The 25,222-nt window shown below is 40.8% G+C and overlaps 2 protein-coding genes across 3 annotated transcripts in view; one reads left to right on the forward strand and one right to left on the reverse strand.

The window, feature by feature from the left end:
- SYN3 (synapsin III) overlaps positions 1-25,222 on the reverse strand; it is a 457,322-nt gene that overhangs the window by 159,982 nt on the left and 272,118 nt on the right. The window lies entirely within an intron of this gene.
- Positions 1-25,222, forward strand: part of TIMP3 (TIMP metallopeptidase inhibitor 3) — a 36,863-nt gene that overhangs the window by 6,752 nt on the left and 4,889 nt on the right. Inside the window, exon 2 of the mRNA XM_063447548.1 lies at positions 20,552-20,634. Coding sequence (XP_063303618.1) covers positions 20,552-20,634 — 83 coding nt within the window. The remainder of the gene's footprint in view (positions 1-20,551; positions 20,635-25,222) is intronic.

A 25,222-nucleotide genomic window follows, 5' to 3' on the forward strand; every position in this document is an offset into this window, starting at 1 on the left:
CCCTTTCTATGGACAGGAGAAATGTTAACGATTTTGCTGGCAGTAAACATAAGTATCTGGCAGTGAAATTAGGAATGGTATAATACATATACACATTCTCAAGTGCAAATATTGAATTGCACTGAAAACCCTCTTTAGTGCATTTTATTGGAGCTACCAGTTGAAGCGCCTTTTTATTTTACATGTCCAGACTCTTTTGGCTGCATGATAACAGCCAAATTTATTGCTTAAAAACCTCCTCTTAACTGTATGAAACATACATTATGGGAACTATAATTATGGCGACTACATACATATGTTTCAGGGGGCCAATGTGGCTCACAGTACTTTGTAGTGATCTCCTTCACACCCTCTGATTGCCCCGTCATCAGCTACAAATTCCCTTGTAAGAGTTCTCTGCCATAGGTAACTATTTTATGTTTGATGTTTTAGTATGGGACCCTTACATGCAGAGGCCTTTAATTTTCTGCATAAATAGAAATTTGTGCATCCCATCTCCCTCAGGCATTAGTAAGCAATGAGCACATTCAGAAAGGGTTATACTATTTTTCTACTCCCTCCTGCTTAACCACCAGGAAGTGAGACACTGGGTGCAGATTCATTGCAACCCTCAGAATTTGGATCCTAGGCAAGTATTATATTTAAAAACTGTACTAATAGTTTTCCAGGTTATTTATTTATTTATTTTATTTATTATTGCCATTTATATAGCGCCAACAGATTCCGTAGCGCTTTACAATATAATGAGAGGGGGATTTAACTATAAATAGGACAATTACAAATAAACTTACAGGAACAATAGGTTGAAGAGGACCCTGCTCAAACGAGCTTACATTCTATAGGAGGTGGGGATGAACTAGGTGTATATCTGACACCTAGACATAAACTGGAGTCTATTAAACATGGGAACAGGGACTTTTGAAAACCTGATGGATTTAATATGCAAAGCACAACTAATGCCAGCAGTCTTGGAAAAGCTGTACATATATATTATAGCAATGAAGAGGTTAACCCTGATGGTGTCAAAACTCCTCTTCCAAAAAATGAAAATCCTGAAATTCATTGATGCTCAACGAAGTGTATCTGGGGCAAATAAGATGCATTTGGCCTGCAGATAAAAGACACAATGCTAAATGGGCTGTCAGGAAATGAATAGAGTTGGTTAACTCACAGCATTGTGTGCGTAAGATCTAAGAGCGCAGGTTAAAAGCTGAGGTGCCAGTATTCTAATCTTACAATTTGCCAAACTGTTCTGTCTGTGTAATGTGAGGAGTGCGGCTCACACCCTTTACTCAGGTCAAAGTACCGTGTACAATTCATTAATCATGTAGTCCTTTGAAAAGACCATCATTTCACTCTCCCAATACTCCCAATACTCTCCCAAGACTCTGGTCACAGCCAACGGACATGGATAGATTTTGTGGTAATTCAACAGCACAGACTAGGCATTCTTATCAGTCGAACACAGGACACGAGTCCAGTGTGAATTACCGAAAAACAGGACATGTCCTTCATAAAGTACTGTAACTCTGAGAACATGTACCCGTTACGAATTGTCCACATTCACCGAATCTGAAAAAAAAACAAGGAGCAAGTCTATAATGAGACAAAGTGGACACATAGCCAGCCTGAAGTTCCCGAATACAGAACATGTGCCCATTATGAACTGTGTCGACATGTGCAGAAAGCTAAAATAAGGAAATAAAAAAGTTTAATGAATAAGAAATTACTTATTTGTACCTATTTTAAAAAAATCCTTATTGATCCAACCCCTTCATTAATCCTTTAGTAACCAGTAAACTAATGGCACCTACATAGTTCATGATGTTCCACAATCTGCTATATTTAATGTGCATTCTCAGCTCTAAATATGTAAAAGTAAAAAAGAAAATGGGTTTATGATTTTATGTATCGTACTATACTATCTGTATACTATATGTATGAGTTTATATATCGTACTATCATAAGTCTATGGTAATTGGTGGGATTTAATTGCATTTCAAACAGTACTGATAAGGAATCCAATAAATAAAATGTTCACATTTATAAATACTTATGTGTATTGACTTTGTTTCAACACTTTCTCCGTTGAATTATATCTATACTTTTCAGCTCTGTCAAAGCAGAGAGCAACATCAGTTGATAAAATATAAGCATACAGCACACCTGCAGTCCATCAGCGATTCTGTCCATGCTGAGGATAATAAATTATAAACATTTCTGGAAAACCGGTTACAAGTCACTAAAAAGAAAATCTGAGTGAAGAAATCCAGCAACACACCAGTGAAATCGACTTTGCGAAAATTTGATATCCTAGAATTTAAAGGAATACCCCAATGTAATTTAAAAAAAAGCATGCATGCATTTATTGCTGCATTGTTTTATTGGGGTATATCTACAAACAGTTTGCAAAAGCTGAAGATCTGCTCTCTTCTGCCTTTGCAAGCCCTCCACTTTTCCCAGGATAGACTTTTTGTGTCTGTCCAATGACATTTACAAATGCAGCTCATTGATAATTCTTTACAAGGCAGACAGGTACTCTGGCCAATTGTCTGCCACTTGAGTTTAGCTAATCTAGCACAAAGTCACAAAACCAGGGGGGGGGGGGAGGGGTTGATAAAAGGCTACTGGCTACTTATTCTAGGAATCAAAAAGCTGTATTTATCAATTCACATTAATTTAGATTTGGATTTGGTTAATATACTTCTTAAATGTTCTTTCCAAATATTTGTAATTTGGATCAAAAGATCAGTTTGCGAGTAAAGTTTTACATTCCTAAAAGAAAAGGAGAGCCTACATTTTTCCATTTACCTTGATACTATGATTACATTTAAATACCAGGATTTTCTTATGCTGTCACTTATTACCCACCTCTCCCCATTTTCTGAACCATGATCTAAATCATTCTATAGGAATGTGGTGACCACATAATTCCCACACCTCTTTGCTAAATCTTGTTAAACATTAATGCCACTTCCTGAAGTGGAGAATTCTTACTATCAAATGTATATTTTCATCTATCAGACTTGCAGAAGTTTGAAAACCCACAGCAAATTCAACAGAAAAATGCACATTACATTGTGAACTCATTCAAAGGGAACATTTGATATGATTCTTTACTAAAAGAGAAATGTGAGCTGCCACAATTGCTACGTTTCCACATATATGACCCCCCCCCCCCCCTTAATAAGTCAGTAAGATAAATAAGACAAGAAATCTATATGGTGGTTTTAGGAGCTGCAAGATTTCCAGATGTCCAAAATACATGATTTACCAGAAGAAATAGCTTTTAGCAGTTGAATGTTAAAGGACCACTATAGGCACCCAGACCACTTCAGCTCAATGAAGTGGTCTGGGTGCCAGGTCCATCTAGGGTTAACCCTGCAGCTGAAAACATAGCAGTTTCAGAGAAACTGCTATGTTTACATTAGGGTTAATCCAGCCTCTAGTGGCTGTCTCACTGACAGCCGCTAGACGTGCTTCCCACTGTGAAAATCACAGTGAGAAGACACTGCCGTCTATAGGAAAGCATTGAGAAATGCTTTTCTATGGACTGATTGAATGCGCGCGTTTAGCTCTGACGTCTGAGATTTCCCCAGCGCCAAAGGAGCCTGGCGCTAGAGAAAGGTAAATGATTAACCCCTTCCTCCCCCTTCAGCCCGGCGGGAGTGGGATCCTGAGGGTGGGAAGTCCTAGAGACCCTTTAGAGACAGGAAAACAAGTTACACCAAAAGGGCAAATACTTACTCCATTTTTAAATACTTGCACACATTTCTTGTTGCCTTGATAGGAATAGAAAGATTTTTGAGATCAATTCTTTCTGTCCTTTTTTTATCTTATTGTCCTAATTTATAGGTGCTCTCTATATTGTTGGTGTGCCTGAGTGTAAGAGAGATCCACAGCAATAATACTCCCAAAAATGATTCTTTAAACCACAATATGTTCCCAGAAATTAATCCGTGTACATACAATAGAAAATTCTTGTTATAAATTATATTTTAAATGAATAAATTGCTATTAGTAAGTCACCTAAAATTTCCCTAAAAAGTCTTGCCCTTGGTGACTACCAAAAAATTAAAATGTCTCTCTTTGTCCATTTGAATTTGCCAATCTGATTTGAACAGTTGACCTGAATGCACTAGGACAGAGGCGATAAATAGATCCACACTGCAGTTCCTATCCTGCTTTACCAGCTGCAAGGATGGCAAAGTATCGAGCGAGTTGTATCTCTGCAACTGCAGTAGGCAGTTAAAAAGCAGTTCCCATTATAGATTAGCAGTTTGGCCAGCAATAGCCTAGTCAGAATTTATATAATTATAATTCAGTAGTCACATTAGGACGTTTCAAACCACATGGAAACATCTTGTACTCAAATGCCTTTAATCAAAAGGAAGTTCCTGAAATGGAGTTATTTTTTAAACTATATCATAGTTTAACAGTCATTGATGTCACTATAAACAACACGGGTTTCCTCTGTGACCAATTTATCTCAAAAGGCACCGCTTCTTAACATTCTAAAACCACAAAATATGGTAAATAATAGAATAAAAATGAATGTTATGTCAGGATCCAAGAGAGGATCGCATTTAATTTAGGGTAAGCTTTTCAAATAACATTTGATACTTAACATATTTTTTGGTGGTATACTGCATAATTCATAGTACAAACAAGTAATATTATTCACAGACTGAGAGTATCTCTCCAGTAATACCTCTTGCACCTGCTTGCAAACTTCATACCTGATTTAGCTGTATTATTCAAAAACAAAACCTGTGCCAAACTATGCTGAGTACATGTGAAGTCACACCTGAACACAGGTCTAGATTCACTGTTATATGGACAAAATGGTCGTGTTCGTTTTATGAACACCCTGTTGATGGGTTCCTTTATGCAGTTGCCTGATCGCAAGTATAGATGTACCAGCCATCCGTTAAATATTTAGCCTGTACATGTGCCAACATCATTTTTTCTGTAAGACGTCTATGGCATGGAAGTTGACTGATAAATCGAAATAGCTTCTGCCTCTGTTAACCTAGCAAGAAAAAAAAATCTGCATGCTTTTCATGAGCTGCTAGCTAGCATAGAACTATTCACATGTTTTGTCTGACCCAGTCTTTATAAAAAAAAATGTTTGAAAAGAAGCAAACACAGCCCACTTGAAAGGCCCATGGAAGTCCTCTTCTTTTTGTCATTGAATAAGATGCTTGTTCGAGTGCAGGAATGTGGAGCTCTTACTGTAATATCTTACTTAAGAATGTAGCATACCAGCACCGGAATCTACTTAGCTGAGGAATTCTGCCCTCGGGAGAGCTTTAAAGAGGCTTTGGTCACTGGAAGCTGTTGATTTAACCTTGCTCAAAGGGTCACAACAAGACCTCCTGCATCTTTCACATCTCTTTGCTCCTGGCACTGCTCAAGTTCAAGGGTGTCTCATTGACTCCTTAGCTACAGGAAGGGCTCTTGACATTTGGACATGTTCCCTCTTTTACTGGCTATGTTAAATATGACAAAAAATTTTTTAGCTCCTCTTAATTCCTTCAACATTATTTGTTAAATTTGATCAGGAGCCTTTAAATTTATGTGTATTTGTATGTATGGTTAAGTTAAATATGAATAGATTAAAAATAAATAAATATGTGCACTCTTAATGATTATTTAAATCTCTATATGGGGTTGTTAAATACTATTATTATATGAAGCATAACAAGTATGGTGTTTTCTACATAAATCTAACTCTTAAATAAAGTAGAACTTCCGTCTCTTTCCCTGGAGTGCACCTCTCTTGACCTTGGTGCATGACCTTTTGTTATGTGGAACATCCTTCTTTTGAAAGGTTAAAATCATTTGGTGCTAATTAGAGATTTCCTTTTAATCATAGCCTGTTCTAGGAACAAGCAAAAAACATATGACTGGTCATTTATTTGGCCAGTTAAAATGTCCATTGTCAGACTCAACTGTCGACAACCTGCAACACACCAGCTGTTGAGGTTTGCGAAATACGTATACAAAACAGGGAAAACCCTTGTGTTGGACTCTCCAATGCCAATGAATTAACCATCCCAAACTGATAGACATCCTACAGATTTCCAGCTGTGTAGCACAAATCTGCATTATCAAAGGCTTTATAGATTGGTTATAGCAAGATATGTTCATAGTTTTTGTAGCGTTTGTAACTCTAGGAAAAAAGGATATGTTTGTAGTTGATAACTAGCACTATAGAATGTGTTCTCAACTTCGAGGTCAACAAGCAAAATAAGCAAGAGGTTCCCTTTGAAGTTGCAGGGGGTTTGCTATAAAATATGTCACAGGGGAACCTTTAAACTAACATATATATCCTTTTCCATCAAGGGTCTATTTATTCTATTACACTTCCTGCTGTGTTATTGGCTATTTTTATCTGCTATTCTAATTCCCATACCATCTGTATTCACCTCTCGTTCTTCCGTTCCAGCTGTATAGGGTGTAATATGAATTGTTTCCAAAGGAAGACATAGATCAACATTTGGAAGTTATCCTGAGATTAGGAAATGCATGTCCATCATACTTTAGTGCTGGGGAAGGTTTTCACATAATGTTCAGTGTGTTCTGGGGTGTCTACGCTATAATTGTAAAATTCGGTCATGATAAAAATAGAGGGTGTGTACCCCATTAACAATGGTCAGAATTGATGTGACAGCCACTTATTCTCTTTGAATCTTTATCTCAAGCCTTCCATGCAAGATTCAAGAATGAGGTAAATTGCTATAAATAACTTAAAGTTAAACTGCCATTAGAATTGATTAAACGTACCGTTCCCTTCTTCCTGGGGACCATACCTCTTACTCATCACGTAAAAGCACTAGTGTAGTATTTACTGAGATAATTATGGAGCATTTGGAATTTGAGTTAAATGTCAAACTGCTGGAAACCCCTTGCATTTCATGGACATTAACGAGACAAAGAAAAGCAGAAGGTATTTTTTTACTTGGCTGTTAGATTGTACCATTTCCCTTGAAGTAACACAGCAGTTCTTGCTTATTCATAGTGGGTTTAATCACTAAATTTGTTGAGTTAACAACCAATTAAAAAAATATGGCAGCGTTAGAAAACATCAGATGCAGAGTTTGAGGTTTGGTAACTTGGGCATTTTGGCATAAACTTTCAAGTTGTTGACAGCTTGAAACGATGTACTTAATGATATTTACATGTTTCTTGTAGTTCAGCTGTTAATTATATTTTTTTTGAACCACTTGGAGCTTTCATTTTTCAAAAACCAGCCATTGGTTTTATTGGAAAGCAGAGGAGGTAGCACCTGGGTACCAATTATTAGACTTGCTGTTGTGTTTAAATTCTTTGATTTCTGGAATCATCTACACTGCATCACTCACTTTACTGTCCCTTTGAGTTTTTTCCTGTATCCTGAATACGACCTATTTTCCCAGTGCTAACAATCAATGCTGTATTGAACTTTTTGTTTGACCAAAGACAATGACTGGTTTAATAAGTTAACACGTCCTCTTTCTGAACCCATATTTCACATTAACATATAATTCCTTATTTGGTATTTACTGTGCACGACGTTGATATGCTGTTACCTATCCCTATGGAATGAATAAGTATTGATAATACTAAATATATAGGACATTTATATGCAGATATTTTGTAGTAAAAAAGACACCAAAGGTAGGGTCTTTACATACACAATATTGATGATGACACAGAATTTCATTAAAGGACCACTCTAGGCACCCAGACCACTTCAGCTTAATGAAGTGGTCTGGGTGCCAGGTCCTTCTAGGGTTAACCCATTTTTTCATAAACATAGCAGTTTCAGAGAAACTGCTATGTTTGTGAATGGGTTAAGCCTTCCCCTATTTCCTCTAGTGGCTGTCTCACTGACAGCCGCTAGAGGCGCTTGCGTGATTCTCACTGTGAAAATCACAGTGAGAGCACGCAAGCGTCCATAGGAAAGCATTATGAATGCTTTCCTATGTGACCGGCTGAATGCGCGCGCAGCTCTTGCCGCGCGTGCGCATTCAGCCGACGGGGAGGAGAAGAGGAGGATAGGAGGAGGAGAGCTCTCCGCCCACCGCTGGAAAAAGGTAAGTTTTAAACACTTTCCCCTTTCCAGAGCCGGGCGTGAAGGGGACCCTGAGGGTGGGGGCACCCTCAGGGCACTCTAGTGCCAGGAAAACGAGTATGTTTTCCTGGCACTAGAGTGGTCCTTTAATCCTTAAAGGGACACTATAGTCACCTGAACAACTTCAGCTTAATGAGGTTGTTTAGGTGAGTGCTACAGCTACCCGGAGCCTTTTTCTTGTAAGCACTGTATTTTCTGAGAAAATGCAGTGTTTACATTGGAAGCTTGGAACACCTCTTGTTGCAGTCAATCAGACGGCCACCAGAGGGACTTCCGAGTTCAGAGGCCCTAAAAAGGCCTCTCGTCCGATGCATTCTGGGTGAATGCATCAGACGGGCTATCAGCACACAAAGCACTGTGAACGCGCTTTGTGTGCTGACAGCCTGTCAGCACTGCTGTGGGCGTGGCTTCAGCTGACAGCTGAAGCCCGAACCCACAGGGATGCTGTCTGGCCACAATAGTGGTTGAAGGGGGGGGGGGACGGACCTACTCTCCTCCCCCCGGCCCCCACCCCTGAGCGGTGAGTGGGGGCCCTAAAAATAAGGGTGGCACATACTGCCCCCCCGGCCCCCACCCCTGTGCGGCCGGTGGGGGCACTAAAATTATCAATAAGGGGGGACCTATTGTCCCCCCCCGGCCCCCACCCCTGTGCGGTGGGTGGGGGCCTTAAAATAAAAAATAAGGGGGGGACATACTGGCCCCCCCCCCCGGCCCCCACCCCTGTGCGGCGGGTGGGGGCCCTAAAATTCACAATAAGGGGGGGACCTACTGTCCCCCCCCGGCCCCCACCCCTGTGCGGCGGGTGGGGGCCCTAAAATTCACAATAAGGGGGGGGACCTACTGCCCCCCCCCCCCGGCCCCCACCCCTGAGCGGTGGGTGGGGGCCCTAAAATTCACAATAGGGGGGGGACCTACTGTCCCCCCCCGGCCCCCACCCCTGTGCGGCGGGTGGGGGCCCTAAAATTCACAATAAGGGGGGGACCTACTGTCCCCCCCCGGCCCCCACCCCTGTGCGGCGGGTGGGGGCCCTAAAATTCACAATAAGGGGGGGGACCTACTGCCCCCCCCCCCGGCCCCCACCCCTGAGCGGTGGGTGGGGGCCCTAAAATTCACAATAGGGGGGGGACCTACTGTCCCCCCCCGGCCCCCACCCCTGTGCGGCGGGTGGGGGCCCTAAAATTCACAATAAGGGGGGGACCTACTGTCCCCCCCCGGCCCCCACCCCTGTGCGGCGGGTGGGGGCCCTAAAATTCACAATAAGGGGGGGGACCTACTGCCCCCCCCCCCCGGCCCCCACCCCTGAGCGGTGGGTGGGGGCCCTAAAATTCACAATAGGGGGGGGACCTACTGTCCCCCCCCGGCCCCCACCCCTGTGCGGCGGGTGGGGGCCCTAAATACAAAGGGGGTGGGGACCCTAGTTAACCCCCCCCCCCCCCCACAAAAAAAAAAACTTATCTCCCTACCTACCCCCCTCACCCTAAAAATAATGAGGGGGGACCATTAACTAAAAACCTGTAAAAAAAATGAGATAAAATCAACTTACCATTTGATGTTTTCTTTCTTCTAAAATCTTCTTTCTTCAGCCCCAAAAAAGGGCAAATAAAAATCCATAATAACCGACGCAATAAAAAAAAAAAAAAAAAAAACCCGAGCGCAAAAAAAATAATCCATCTTCACCCATGGAGGGCTCCGCGCAGACTGAGCTCCGCAGGGCGGGGGAAGGCTTATAAAGCCTTGCCCCGCCCTGCAATTAGGCTAAGAACACTCTGATTGGTGGGTTTAAGCCAATCAGAGTGCTCTTTGTCATTTTACAAGCGTGGGAAAGTTCTTTGGAATTTTCCCACGCTTGTAAAATGACACAGAGCAATGTGATTGGATGGCTTGAAATCCATCCAATCACAGTGCTCTTTGTCATTTTACAAGCGTGGGAAAGTTCTTTGGAATTTTCCCACGCTTGTAAAATGACACAGAGCACTGTGATTGGATGGATTTCAAGCCATCCAATCACATTGCTCTGTGTCATTTTACAAGCGTGGGAAAATTCCAAAGAACTTTCCCACGCTTGTAAAATGACACAGAGCACTGTGATTGGATGGCTTGAAATCCATCCAATCACAGTGCTCTGTGTCATTTTACAAGCGTGGGAAAATTCCAAAGAACTTTCCCACGCTTGTAAAATGACAAAGAGCACTCTGATTGGCTTAAACCCACCAATCAGAGTGTTCTTAGCCTAATTGCAGGGCGGGGCAAGGCTTTATAAGCCTTCCCCCGCCCTGCGGAGCTCAGTCTGCGCGGAGCCCTCCATGGGTGAAGATGGATTATTTTTTTTTGCGCTCGGTTTTTTTTTTTTTTTTTTTTTAATTGCGTCGGTTATTATGGATTTTTATTTGGCCTTTTTTGGGGCTGAAGAAAGAAGATTTTAGAAGAAAGAAAACATCGAATGGTAAGTTGATTTTATCTCATTTTTTTACAGGTTTTTAGTTAATGGTCCCCCCTCATTATTTTTAGGGTGAGGGGGGTAGGTAGGGAGATATTTTTTTTTGGGGGGGGGGAGGGTTAACTAGGGTCCCCCCCCCCCTTTGTATTTAGGGCCCCCACCCACCGCTCAGGGGTGGGGGCCGGGGGGGGACAATAGGTCCCCCCCCCTTATTGATAATTTTAGGGCCCCCACCCGCCGCTCAGGGGTGGGGGCCGGGGGGGGGACAGTAGGTCCCCCCCCTTATTGATCATTTTAGGGCCCCCACCCGCCGCTCAGGGGTGGGGGCCGGGGGGGGGACAGTAGGTCCCCCCCCTTATTGATAATTGTAGGGCCCCCACCCGCCGCTCAGGGGTGGGGGCCGGGGGGGGACAGTAGGTCCCCCCCTCATTGATAATTTTAGGGCCCCCACCCGCCGCACAGGGGTGGGGGCCGGGGGGGGACAGTAGGTCCCCCCCTCATTGATAATTTTAGGGCCCCCACCCGCCGCACAGGGGTGGGGGCCGGGGGGGGGACAGTAGGTCCCCCCCTCATTTATAATTTTAGGGCCCCCACCCGCCGCACAGGGCGGGTGGGGGCCCTAAATTATTATTGATAATTTTAGAAAGCGAGCTGAGCTGTCAGTCAGACAGCTCAGCTCGCGAACGCGCATTCCGCGCACATGCGCGGTAAAGCGCTCAGGTTCTTCATAGGGCGGCATTCAATGCCGCTCTATGAAGAACGCGATTGGTCCAGCGCGAAGCCGTCCCATTGGGCCCCGCGATTTCGTCATTTTGACGAAAAAGGGGGCGCGGCCTAGCGGGGAGCTCGGCGCTGGAACGGAGGTAAGTTTTTAATATAAAAACACCGATTTTTTTTTTTTTAATGAATGAAAGTTCATATAAAAGCAAGAAGGAAGGCTGGGGGACCTGTCTTTCTTGCTTTTATATGGTGACTATAGAGTCCCTTTAAAAGGGCGCTCTAAGCACCAAAATCTCTTCAGTGATTTTGGGGCATAGTTGCTGCTTTTTGAAGCCTTGAAAATGAAATTTGACATTTCTAAGAAATAGTAATTTTTACATTTTACATTACCTTTCGCTGTTTGTGGCTGCCAGATAGAAAGTCACTACGGGTTTTCAAAATAGATTCAATTACTAAATCAATTCAGACGATTGAATTAAATAAAACTATGCTGAAATCAGAAGTTGTGTGTATCCAATGATTATATGAGAAGCATAATATTCAGTGATTCTCTTTCTGTCCCTGGAATAAATGTAAGTTTAATGGCTTTTTTAATTTTGGGATTTATGGGAGTCCAAATTTATATTTTTAGCCTGGTCCTTTACGGGCTTAAAAATGTAAATATTAATTTACACTACAAGGCGTAAAAACAGCAGAACCTGAAAATGTGTTCAATAGTTATGGCCAAGTGTGCTGTGGGATCTGGTTGTGAAAAGTGTTTGATTAACACACATTTTCTGTGAATGCTCTGCAGTGTCACAAATCACACCTTGGCATCAGGGGATGAAAATAGTTAATACGTTTCCTCACCAACACATTGTGGGTTTTTGTCTTAATTTTTGTGAATACTATAACTTTAACTTCTTGACAGAAGTCAGTATACTGAATAATGGGCATGATAAAGCTCTTTTGTGAGCTGAAAAGTTGCTTATGTGACTAATACATTATACTGCCCTTTTAACACTGACACTGAGCCCAGTATTGCTGGATAAATAAGTCATTGTGCTGCCAGCATGATTTAAAACCAGTCTTTAAATGAATTCCAAGAAACATAACCACTATAGCACACTGTAGTGGTTATGGTGTCATGAGTGCCCTGCCGTCCCCCTAATATAAGCATTCAAATAGTTTAGTAAGGGTTTGATCACTTTCTTGGAGTCCACCTCACACCACTTCCTGCCTCTTCTCAACTGGAAACTATCAGCTGACATTTTCACTTGGGGTTAAGAGGACACAGTAGTGGAACCCAGCACCACCCAGTGGAGCAAGGGCACACCTGGCACCATAAAGACTACAGCATGTTGTAGTGGTTATGGTGCTTGGAGTGTTCCTGTAAGACTTCTGTTATTCTGTGTTCACAGGTGCTTTTGTTTTGCTTTAGAACAGCTTTTGTTGATCTAAGTAAGAAGATTATTGTTATAATGAAGCGTTCTTTGTGAATTTCCAATGTTATCATACATAATGGTACAGCTTTGTTGATATATATTGCTTTACTGCTTCCAATGTATGTGTCAAGTGACCCTTAAATATTCAGATGTCTGGGCCTGATGGTGCCTAGAAGGTTGGCTCCTAGACCAAAGGATGCTCATAGATGCATTGGTTACCTGCCATTATATATCTTTTACTTGAACCCCATTGTTAGCAATGTCAGCTACCCATAAAATCATTCTATTGCCTTGCTATATTCTTGTGAAATGCTATCTTCCATTTATATTCATCAAAGCCACAATATGTAACTTCTACTACAGTAAAATACAATTAGTATAGGGCTAGAATGGCACCTGGAAAATATATTTCCTGGTGCTGAGTTTGATACCTACAACGGGCTTTACAGTGGCTTTAGATGATCTCTTGTGTACATGTGTAACACAGCATTTTACTATTCAATAGATACAAACTTGGATGTTAAAAGGCATCCGGTTACCCAATTACAGGGTACACATCTTTCTTGAGATATTTGGTGTGCGTCTCTGGGTCAGTTACCATGAGATTTGTCCCATCACTCTGCAAGGAAGATAGGGTTAGTCCAAGCAAAAAGATACATTCAAATAGAGGAAGTGGATGGCAAAAGCATCGAACTTTATGTGGACAGGCCATGCAAAAATGCATGGTTATAAACTTCTCCAAAATGAAAGGAGACTGAAGGGCTGATAATCAGTTATCAAACCCTAAGACTCGATAGTGGGGCATGCATGTTTAAGACTCTAGGTCCTATCCAAGCCTAATCCAAGCTAAAAATCAACAATGATAATCTCTTATAATATTAATTTGGCTACTAACATTGCAAAAGCAGAATGTTCTCACACCTCTGTAAAGATGAAGAGCTCCCCTATTAAAGGAGCGACATGTGATGTGAAAGACTTGCCAGAATATTGTTTTTCAATAAAACTTGACTGATCTATTGTGGGAAACTGTTACATCCGAGAGTCATTGCCTGAATGATGTGGAATATTTGGCACTTTATTTGAGCATCCTGTTGGCCTTGGCCACAGGAGTGAGGTATGCTTTGAACTTGTAGCTCTATGCTTATGTACCAGTTCCTTGTCACATTTAATGTGCCTTCAGTGACCCAGAAATAGAAACCTCTTAAATTGTATGTACAGTTAGCTCCCATGGCATCCTGGGAAATGAAAAAGAAGTGTTCAGATTCAATTTAATACCTCCCCAACATTATTTTTTGTAACACTGATCACCCAAGAAGAGTAGAAGTCCACAATAGTCCAAATATCTTTGCCCAATGGTTTGCACTGAACATGGTAGCATGTATGGTATTCATAGTAATGGTATAAATGAATTAAATTATTAACTTAAAATTCTAAGTGTTTACAATGATCTGTGGTAAGGTAACTGAGATCCGCTAACTGATCTGTGGGTTAGGTTGTTTTGCTTTTTTTTTTTGCATTTAACATTAATATTGCAATCCTATTAAATGTTTGTTTAGAGAGAAAAATGAATCATCTATACATTGCTTTTCTGTTTAGGTTTATCAAGCAAATATTAGTATAGTTAGTTGAAGAATTAAAAAAAAACTATTCTATGATGGCCTTAGCCTTCCGGCACCCTGGAAAAGTATTTCATTGATGCCAGTTATCACCCTGCATAACCCATATATAACACCTTTAATCCGTGGCCGGTAGTAAGTTAGCGTCTCAAGTTTCTAGTCTCTGAGTTCCGGGGATACCATACACTGCTGAATTTCCACAAACACACGTGTGGAGAGTTTATTGAAGCATGTTGCTTATGGAAGGGGATTAGAAGGGGCCCAAAAAGGGACACTAAAGAAAGAACACAGGGAATGTTTAATAGACCGTTCTGTCCTGTAAAATATGTAATATGCACCCACAAGCAGTAAATGTAAACCCATTTTAAAGTGCATATGACTGTGTGCAAAGAAATAGCTTGTGGTTTAGACATTACAATTCAGATCTGCACAACAAAGTTGCTGGCAGATAACTTTGGATAATATGATATAAGATGAGGAATCTGTATATTCCACCATTTTGTAATTTTCTTGAGCTTCCCATTTTCCATCACAGAGGAAGGTGGGGCAGGTGTGTCTATTAGTCAATTTTCAGGCAAAGCACTAACGTTTTCTAAAATTCAGAAAATCAACTTGAGCAGCATCTAATTTAGCTTCGCAATATGGTTCTAACTTCATAGGAGTCACCTAAAAAATTATTTGTAAAACCACTATATTTAATGGTTTCATAGGTGGGTAAAGGGTTAAACACCTGCCCCATCCTGTCTGGCAGGTGTGAATGTTAAATGAAGTGGGCACGACATAGTATAAATAAATAACCCACAATGTTTGGGTGAGTCTGGGAGATCAGATTCCAAAACATGGGGGAAATAAAGGCAAGCATTGTACGCAATATCTCCTCCCTTACGCCTCGCCACAACCTTAGCAAATTTTTCATCTCCGACTGCATAAATACCAGTTGTATCCTGCCCCTTTTTTTGAGCTGACATTTATAAAGTCTGTTTTTTTCCCTTCTCCTCCTAAATCATTATGTTCTGGGAAAAGAAAACAGCCATTTTATTGATGTTATATACTAGTAGTATCTTGCTCCAATTTTATTTATTTTTTGCCATTTATCTGGCAATCCTTGCCTTTGATGTCACGTTATGGTAAAGAAAAACAAGGACTAGAAAACTGCTCATGATAAATTGTTATGTGTGGATGCATCCTAAAGGGTTTATTTACTAAAATCAGAATTCAAAGTGAAATTCAAATGTAAGACCAAAGCAGCTAAACTAAAAGCAAAGTTGACAAAGCGATCCTGAACTTAAAGGAACACTATAGTGTTAGAAACACAAACACGTATTCCTGACGCTATAGTGGTAAAATCACTCTTTAGGTGTCTAGCCCCCCCCCCCGCCTCCGTTTGAAAAGATATTTGACTTACATTTTTCCAGCACCACACTGGTCTAGCCGCGGCTAAGATTATCAAATTTGACAATCTCAAGCCAATCCAATGCTATCCCATAGGAAAGCATTGGGAGGCTATTGGGCATGTGCGGCAAAACACCATGATGCACCAATTGGCATCTCTTCATAGAGGTGCAGTGAATCAATGCATTTTTATGGGGAGCGTTCAGTGTGTGAACATCAGTGCTGACCCACACAGCACCTCTAGTGTCTCTGAAAATGCAGTGTTTTACATTAAAAAGCTTGCAGGGATATGCTATAGAGACCAGAACAACTATATTAAGCTGTACTTGCTGTGGTGACGCCTGGTATTCCTTTTAAATTTGAAATTCACTTCAAAGTCTCACTTTAGTAAATAAACTTTTAAGAGGAATATTGCTGGCCTCCCTTGGACACCATATTTGTTGTGTGTGACGATACAGCCTTCATATATTGTCCGTGGGTATTATTTTTAAATAACTTGCAGCATTAAACTGCTGCACTAAATGCTAAGACTCTTTGGTAGCGTATGCAGGATGTACTGAGCTGATATCTGGTCACTATGTGATATTATATCCATCCAGTCTTATGGCAAATAATCTTATTAGTAATTACTCTATAGAGGACAATGAATAGCCATATCTTGTGAGACCTAAAGGAAGAGACAACACCAGCTTCTTTCTTGGCAACTCCTTGGAACTCAGATTCACCCTGACTCAGTTTATTGTATCACAATCCAGTTTACAAAGATTACAGCATACAGTAAAATAAACATTACAAAAAAATATTCACCAATAGGAATACAGAACAGATCACAGAGAAAGAACTACAAAGCAATAACGTGATTTCTTATACTAGTTACCACCTCCCCCTGTGCCAATACACCATGACAACAAAAGGTTATCTTGATTGGACCCACTGTCCCTTCAGAGCAATCTCTGGTTACATCAACACAGCCCTTTGCTGTAGTAGATAGACTTGCTAGCTCCCACAGCAGGTGGCCCACAGAGTACATTTCAAACCTAACTATACTTTATTGTTTATAGAGCTGCTGCCCCCCACCCTTTGTTGACCACAGCTGCATATACAGACACACACACGGCTTTATGTATAATATAGGTACACAATACAGCAATATCTAGATATATGGAAAACAGTCACAAAAATGGTGCTGCAAGCTTATGGCTTGTGCCCAGTGGCGTACATACCAGGGTCGCTGGGGTCACGGCTGCGACCGGGCCCGGCTAACCAGGGGGCCCTGCGACCCAGGTATGTATGTCACTGGGCCAGCCTCTTCTCCTGGGGGGCCCAGGAGCCGGCCACCTCCGGGCCCCCCGAGGCTGGCCCTGCTGTCACTCGGCTGGCGGGCGCACGAGGGAGCACTCTCCCCTGAGTGCTTCCTCTTCAGCTCCCTCGCGCACCGCACTGAAACCGGAGCCGGAAGATGACGTCATCTTCCGGCGCCGGCATCAGTACGCGGTGCGCGAGGGAGCTGAAGAGGAAGCACTCAGGGGAGAGTGCTCCCTCGCACGCCCGCAGGACCTGCTAGCCGGTTGACAGCAGGGCCAGCAACACCACTGGACCCCAGGGACCCCAGGGAATCCCCTCAGCTCTCAGCTGTTAGTGTGTGAGTGTGTGTTAGTGAGTGTGTGAGTGTGTGTTAGTGAGTGTGTTAGTGTTAGAGTGTGTGTGTGTGTGTGAGCGTGTGTGAGTGTGTGTGTGTTAGTGAGTGTTAGTGTTAGAGTGTATGTGTTAGTGTTAGAGTGGCGCTGGGGATCTCTCCGCCCCGATCCTCCTCTCAGCTCCGAATGCGCATGCGTGGCAAGAGCCACGTGCGCATTCAAACCGCCCATAGGAAAGCATTACCCAATGCTTTCCTATGGACGTTCAGCGTCTTCTCACTGTGATTTTCACAGTGAGAATTGCAGAAAATCCTCTAGCAGCTGTCAATGAGACAGCCACTAGAGACTGGATCACCCTCAGTGAAACATGTTTTCAGCTGCAGGGTTAAAACTAGAGACCTGGCACCCAGACCACTTCATTGAGCTGATGTGATCTGGGTGTCTGTAGTGGTCCTTTAAGTGTATGTGTTTATGCATGCACTGGCGTACATACCGCGGTCGCACGGGTCGCATCCCTGCGACCAGGTGCCCGCCGCCATGTGTTGCGGCCCCAGCCCGCGCAGAATAAGCGCACGCGGGGGGGGCCACGGATCAGTTTTCGCACCGGGGCCCCATGGGTTGTGTGTACGCCACTGCTTGCGCCAAACAAATCCAGGCCATCACATTGTGAGTAACAGAAATGCTGTTGGCATGGTGGTAGATACTAAGGGGTTTAAACAAAACTGATATTTTGACAGCTAAATATGAAGTTTAGCTGATAAAGGATTCTGTGGGAGCCGAAACCTTTTATGGTTTTCCAATAAAACCCACCTAAGCACCATCTGTATGTGCCCGGTCTAACTTTCTTCATGATTATAGCTAAGCATGTAGATGTCAAAGTGGCGCCATGCCATATTTGGAATTACAGATGCACTTTTAATATTTTTACTGTTTTCTATATAATTTACCGTGGTAGTATAAATGTATACAAAGATTAAATCGATGGAAAAGTATCTACAGTGCGTTGTTTAGAACCTACTTAATCTAAGTTAATGTAGGTGGAACATTTTGAAAAAGCACCTTATAGTCCAGAATTTTCTCCTTAACAAATTCCAGACTGTGTCTTCTGGACTTTTATCAGAATTTTCCTCTCTAGCTTTAGCTTTAGCTATAACTAAATGCAGTCGGTGACTAATTAGAATGTTCTGCATTGAATTAGGTTTGGCTGTCACTAGCAGTGGTTAGCGGTTAGCTGTGTAAACTTCTGGATAATAGTCTGTGGGACACAGTTTCTCAAGAGTGCATTAGCAACGATGCCGTACTATTAACCCTTGCACAACCTCTGGGTTAACAAGTAATACAAGACACTAGACACAACCACACCCTTGTAGTTTGGATTATCATGGTAGATTCCTTTCAGGCTAAACCTAAAACAATGTTCAATGTGATTGTATGTGAATATTTTTTTTAGTCTTTGAAGTGGAGTTCTGATCAACTTCTCCTTATTACACTTGGGGATCTGATTATCTATGCCATTATTACTACCTCACAAATGTCCCTATTTTACACTTCAAAATGTCAGAGGGACTGACAAATGTACAAGCTGTGGTTTAAAAAGTTGCATTGAAAAGAATAGTTGGATAACTTAATGACCTATCCATTGTTTGGCTAATTTTAGAACGAAATATTTAGAGCAAGGACTTTGTTTATAGAAACTAAGAAAGCATTTACTGACGTGAATAATACATATAAGTGCAAGTTTATCTGTTCTAAAGTTCTAAAATACGCTTGCATTCACCAGCATCTGAAAAGGGATACTAGGGTACGAAAAGGACAAATATTTAATGTGCAGCCTGGTGAGGGGAACCTAGTAGTATATTACATAATAGAATAACATACATCTGCTGTAGTGGCTTCAATGTGTGGGTTTTGTGTATAAGAGCTCAAAAGTGCAGCCGATTAGGAGGAAACCGTAGCTGGTAAATGTAGTTTCAAGGATGAAGCATACCTTATGCAATTTACAGTATTTCTAAAATATCTGTATTTTCACCAATGTTTAACATATTGAGTCAATTTTCTCCAAAAGCTATATTATCTCATCCATGGGATTGTGCCATGGTGGGAGAGGTAACTATATGGTGTATCGATGCAATACCAATGTGAATTAATGCAGATCCCAAATGTGTCTAATGTAGAGAAGCAAACATCCAAGACAAAATAAATAATTTTCAGAAATTTAAGGAAACTTAATAACATGATAATGTCACATTGAAATCCATACAACACAATACATTGTATCTACCCAGAAAAATATACATGTAGCCGGTCACTAGTCTAGATGTTATTCAAATTAAAAGGACACTGTAGGCATCCAAACCAATCCAGCTCATTGAAGTGGTCTGGGTGCAGTGTCCATTTTGCACCTAGTGCTGCAATGTTAAACATTGCAGTTCAAGAGACAACTCTAGCAGACAGCCACTAGAGGGCTTCCTGATTCGAAACTGACCTTTGGTCTGGTATCTGATGCTCTACATGAGGACATCCAGCGTCAAATTTCTCCCCATAAGAAAGCATTGATTCAATGCTTCCCTATGGTGAGGTCTAATGCACATTAGCACCTGCTCATCGCGGGCTGTCGGAGGGGAGCGGAGCCAGAACCCAGCTCTGAGAGACATCGGTGCTGGGAAAAGGTTAATAAATAAAAAGTGTTATACCATTTATTCAAGTGGGCAGAGGAGGGTGGGGAGGGTGGGGGGAGAATAAAAGGCTGAGATGATAACGCTGTGATCAAACTCTGTGGCTGGAGTGTATACCTATAGAGTCTAGACTGATCTGCTGTCAGATTACTGTTTACTGAATAAATCCCTATAACCACACTGAATTTGGGCATTGTAGTTTAGAAATATATGCCTGGGGTGTCAACTCTATGCCTGTTACAATAGAACTGCTTTAGCACTATAATAACAGTACAGGTGTGTTACCTAATTACAGACATGTAACCTTAGAATGTTATATGAACTACAAAGGAAACTTCAAAGGGAATCTGGAAAAGAGATTTACAGGTGGTATTTATAACAAATAAAGTAATATTCTAAAATAATCACTGTCTCTATGTAATGTAAAACAGTACATCATTTAAACATAAATGTAAAATAATACAGTTAAACTATTAATATATTACAGTCCATTAACTTTAGTTTTTTTTGTTTTTTTTTTGTCTTTTTTAGTGATAAGAGCCAAAGTGGTGGGGAAGAAGCTTATGAAGGATGGACCCTTTGGAACCATGCGCTACACTGTAAAGCAAATGAAAGTAAGAAGTTCATACCCCTGGCCTCATTATAGAACCTGTACATCTATGTAGACAAATATTGTTGCTTTGTGTATTAAAGAAAAACTCCAAGAACCATAAACGCTACAGAGAGAATTGCCCTGGCACTATACCTATTGTAAGCTGTCAAATCGTTTTAGAATGATGGGTTCCAAATGCTACCCACCTCCTCTTTCACAGCCAGAGGACCGATAGCTCCTGTTTAGGAACTTTTGTTTGCTGTCCTGAGCTAAGCTTGTCACCTGATTGCCTTCATTCCATGAGCTAAGCCCTGCATTTCACGATTTAGCTCAGACAGAGAGATCTTAGTTCTCTGGCCTAGGTAGTGGATGTGGGGAGCAATACACAGCAGACAATGGGGGGAGGTGTGCCAGAGCACTCCTGGCACCATAACCACTAAAGCACGCTGTAGTGGTTATAAGGCTTGGAGTGTACCTTTAGCCCCTTAAGGACCAAACTTCTGGAATAAAAGGGAATCATGACATGTCACACATGTCATGTGTCCTTAAGGGGTTAAATATTCATACCGCCAATAGTCCCAGTTCCAAATGTTGAAGTGTATTAATAGTTAATGAACCAAAGTCTACTGTTTTACCTGTATCTGGTATATCACTCATGCTATATGAAAAAAAGCTCAAGGCGAATTTCATTTAAGTGTGAATTTCAATTTGTAGTCCAGAATAGCTGAATTAGAAAAATTCTGTATTTCTGCTCTATTTTTACTACCATAATGAGTAGGGCTCAAAAAACATATAGTCTGAATAAATAATAGAAGCAAATGGCTAATTTAATATAATGGTAACAGTGGAACTTTTGTATCTGAGATATTAGAAAGTTTTTTTTTTCTTTCTATTTTCTTTGAATGCTTTGTTGTCCTGAAACAGTCAGAGCATTCCTGTCAATATTTTGACAGTGACGCAACTGTGTATGCTGGCGCCATGAGACACGCATGTTCAGAGTACTGTGGAAGGAGATGGTACAAGGTACAATATTTCTCTGCAGATGCTCAAGCATGCATCAAGATCATTAAGAGTTGATATCATAACCCTGGAAACGGAAATGCTGTGGATGTAAGTGCATACTTACCTCCACTCCACTACGCACTTTAGTAATGTTTATTAGTGCGGTGTTATAGTCACTTTCAGGGTAATGATGATGCCACTAAGTTTATAGACTCAAGAATAAAGCATTGCAAAACCATTTCTTTTCCAATATAAATGCTGTATCTGCCAATAAAGTTGCTAAGTGTTTTGTTTTTGTTTTTTGAACATATTTAATGGCCAGTGTCCATTGGTAGGGGACATGGTAATTCAGCATGTTGGTTTTGTAAACACATGATATAATCCTTTTTTACCTCGTCTTTCTCTGGGCGCACACTGGATAGACAGATATGTGCTTTCAAGCTTCAATTCCAACTTGTGAATATATCTTATTTATTGTCATCTTTGGTAAAGAAATTCTCCTTTTTTATTTTCAAAATTCTACATAAAATAACATTCCTACTTTTCTCTGGAGGCTGCCATGTAGACAGGAGTGGCAACAAAATGCTCTGCCAATAGTCTGCTTCCCCAACCCCCTCCTCTACCTAAAGAGATGGCTGCCTGGAGCATCAACTTCCAGAACTCTCTCCAGTGTAAACATACTTCTAAGTCTTTCTGGTAACCATTTTCCTGCCACAGGAGCATGCAATGCATGTGAAAGCAAAATGGTTGCAGGTATCTCTTCCAGCAGTTACTACAATTAGGTGGATTTTAACCAGACTGTTTTAATAACTTGATCTCATAGCTTGCGAAGTGTATGGGGTTAAAGGCTTGGCTGTGACCCTCGAGTCATGAGGCTGGCTCATTTCCCTTGCCAAGAAAGGAAAGTAATGCTTTTGGCTCAGTGTCTTAAAACCTGCAACTTATTAAACAGAATAAAGCTTTGGGGAGAAACAAGCAGGCCACATGTCGTCCCAATAACAATGCTGTTATTTAAATGCAGATCCAAGAGAGGCCATGTGTAGGTCTTTGTGCGAGGATAGAAATCCAGAGCCAAAGTGACTAGTAGATTTGGATAAAACGGTTTTATACCGGTAAAGTGCTGGAGGATTCTTTTGTTTTTATATTTGGATTTATAAACAGTAACTTTAGTTGTATGGCTGAGTATAGTCAACCATCAGTAATCTAGATGTCGCTTTGATAATGAACCAGCATTATGGCTGTAAGAGCATTATGGGAGGTGTTGTCCAAAACATCTGGAGTGCTGATGGCTGCCTACCACTGATATAGGCTATATACACCAGCATGTCACATCTTTGGAACAATCTATGCAGTCTCCTGTGCTATATTTCTTCCAACCAGCTCTAGGAGAAAATCTACCACTACTGACAAACCATAATGAAAACATATCTTTCCAGGCTAAGTGTAGTGGAAGACTTACCTCTTAAGTTAAAGGGACACTCCACTGCCCAAATACCAAATAAATAAAAATCACTGTTTTATAAATGTATCACCAATAAAAAGGAATGAATTTTAAATGCATGCAAGCCTTCATTAGGGGCTATGTCTAAACAGCTTGCAAAACTCAGTTCTCTTGTCTGCTGCCTTTGTAAACCCTCCCCTTCTAACCATGCCCAGACTTTATGCGGCTGTCCAATCACAGACTTCCCAATGCAGCTTAATGACAAGTCTTTGCAAGGCAGGTGTTCTGGGCAGTCCCTGCTTATTGCGTTTAGCTCCACTGAGCTAATGAAACCAGGAAGTAACAGGGCCTGTTGTCCTCTTGAAAGCCAAGGTGGTATAACCGGGTTAATTTATAAAAGTTTCAATTTACATTGAAATCTGCACTTGTTCCAAAATGAAAAGGAGACATTTGTCACACAAAGCTTTTCAGCAAGCTAAAGTGCTTTAGGGGTTTGGAGTGTCCCTTTAACAGTAGTGGAAGAATTATGATTGATATCTTTCCAGGCAACAAACTACCTAATGGTATCTAATAGATACGTTCATATATTGCTATGTTTTAACTGAATGTGAACTGCGTGTGTACGAATTGTAAAAATGAGAAGAATTATGTAACTTCTAAACATGTTGTACTCAGAATTCTAATTCAGAAAACACAAATGTGCTGGGCATTATTTTTACCCCCATTAATCTATTTTCCTGCAAAAAACATACCTTTTCTTGCCACTACAAGAGTTGAATTTAAACAAATGTGCTTCAATGTTCTCAATTCTCTGTATTTTAAAGTCTAGACACAATGGGGGGATTTATAAAAGTGTTTTGAAAAACATCTTTGGTTTTTGGTGTCCAATACAGGTTTGTTAAGTTGTTCGTTTTTTTTTTTTTTTTTTTTTTTTAAATGATCTAAAAGTGTCCCCTTTACCCGCATCCTGCCATTTTTTGTAAAAAATACATTTCAGAATAGACATCCAAATTTAGAGCGGCAGAAAAAGGAAATTAAACAGAATTATTTTCCGTTGGAGAAAGTGATGTAAAGATTAAATAAATTGCTTTGCAGAAAAGAATTGCATACATTCAAAAAATAAGCAAAGGAAACAAAGTTACAAAATAAGAACCTTCAAGATTTAGGAAATTATTCCAAACAATAAAAATGTACAACACTGTCTGTGGCACTTCAAAAATCTCTATCAATATGACAGAATAATGGTTGATTCTATAATCCTATACAGACTTTATCCACAGAGATTTTAGGGTGAAGATCTCATGTGGTCGCTAGACTACAGAAAAACTGCTCCTGTAAAAAACGGGGAGAAAAAATAGGTATTGGGAGCTAATTCTATTAATCAATTCCTGCATCATTGTATTGGGTGTTTGACAGCTCATAAATCAAAGCATTGTGGGTGTAACTCCCCTTATTAAATCCAGATGGCTTACAGGGTGGACTTTGAGAGACCTTTTATCATTAGCCAATAGTGACCTCAGGCTAATATGCTAATCCAGTGCCAACTTCTGCTTGCTTTTTCAAAGTCAATTTATTTGACAAGATTGGGTTTCTTATTCAACATCATAACTTTCCTTTTACAACTAGACAAATAGTTGTATGTTGAATTAATTCTGACCTTTGTGATAGATCAAGGTTGTAGTGAATAATTAGGTGGAAAACTTCATATTAGGTGACCAAAGATAAGACTTTCTTTGAAATTTTTATTTGAAGGACCCCTAATAATTTTACGGAAACATATTTGAGAGCAATTTCCATCTGTCTTTTCACAATGTAAATGGCACAAATTCAGCTTGACAATCTTTCTTGTCTGATCACTTTAGGGGATAGTAGATCTCCTAAAGTAAATTGTAAGCTCAGTGGATTTAGATAATCGTACCAATACTTTGAGTGTAGTAGAAAAATAATGACGCTTTGTGTTTTTTTTGGAACTTGATAAAATTTATGGCTGTTTTTTCCAAACTGGTTTAAAGACATAACAGACAATCTGTAGCAGACCACGTACAGGACTGTTGGAATATCCCAGAGGAGCTGGTATCCAAGAGTTAATAGTTGTTTGCTAAAATATAAAGTCAATTTGGGGCTTTTTCAAAGTTGGATAATGCAATTGTCCTATTTAAAAATAGAA

The sequence above is a fragment of the Pelobates fuscus genome, chromosome 3 (genome assembly GCF_036172605.1).
Source record: "Pelobates fuscus isolate aPelFus1 chromosome 3, aPelFus1.pri, whole genome shotgun sequence".
Taxonomy (NCBI): domain Eukaryota; kingdom Metazoa; phylum Chordata; class Amphibia; order Anura; family Pelobatidae; genus Pelobates; species Pelobates fuscus.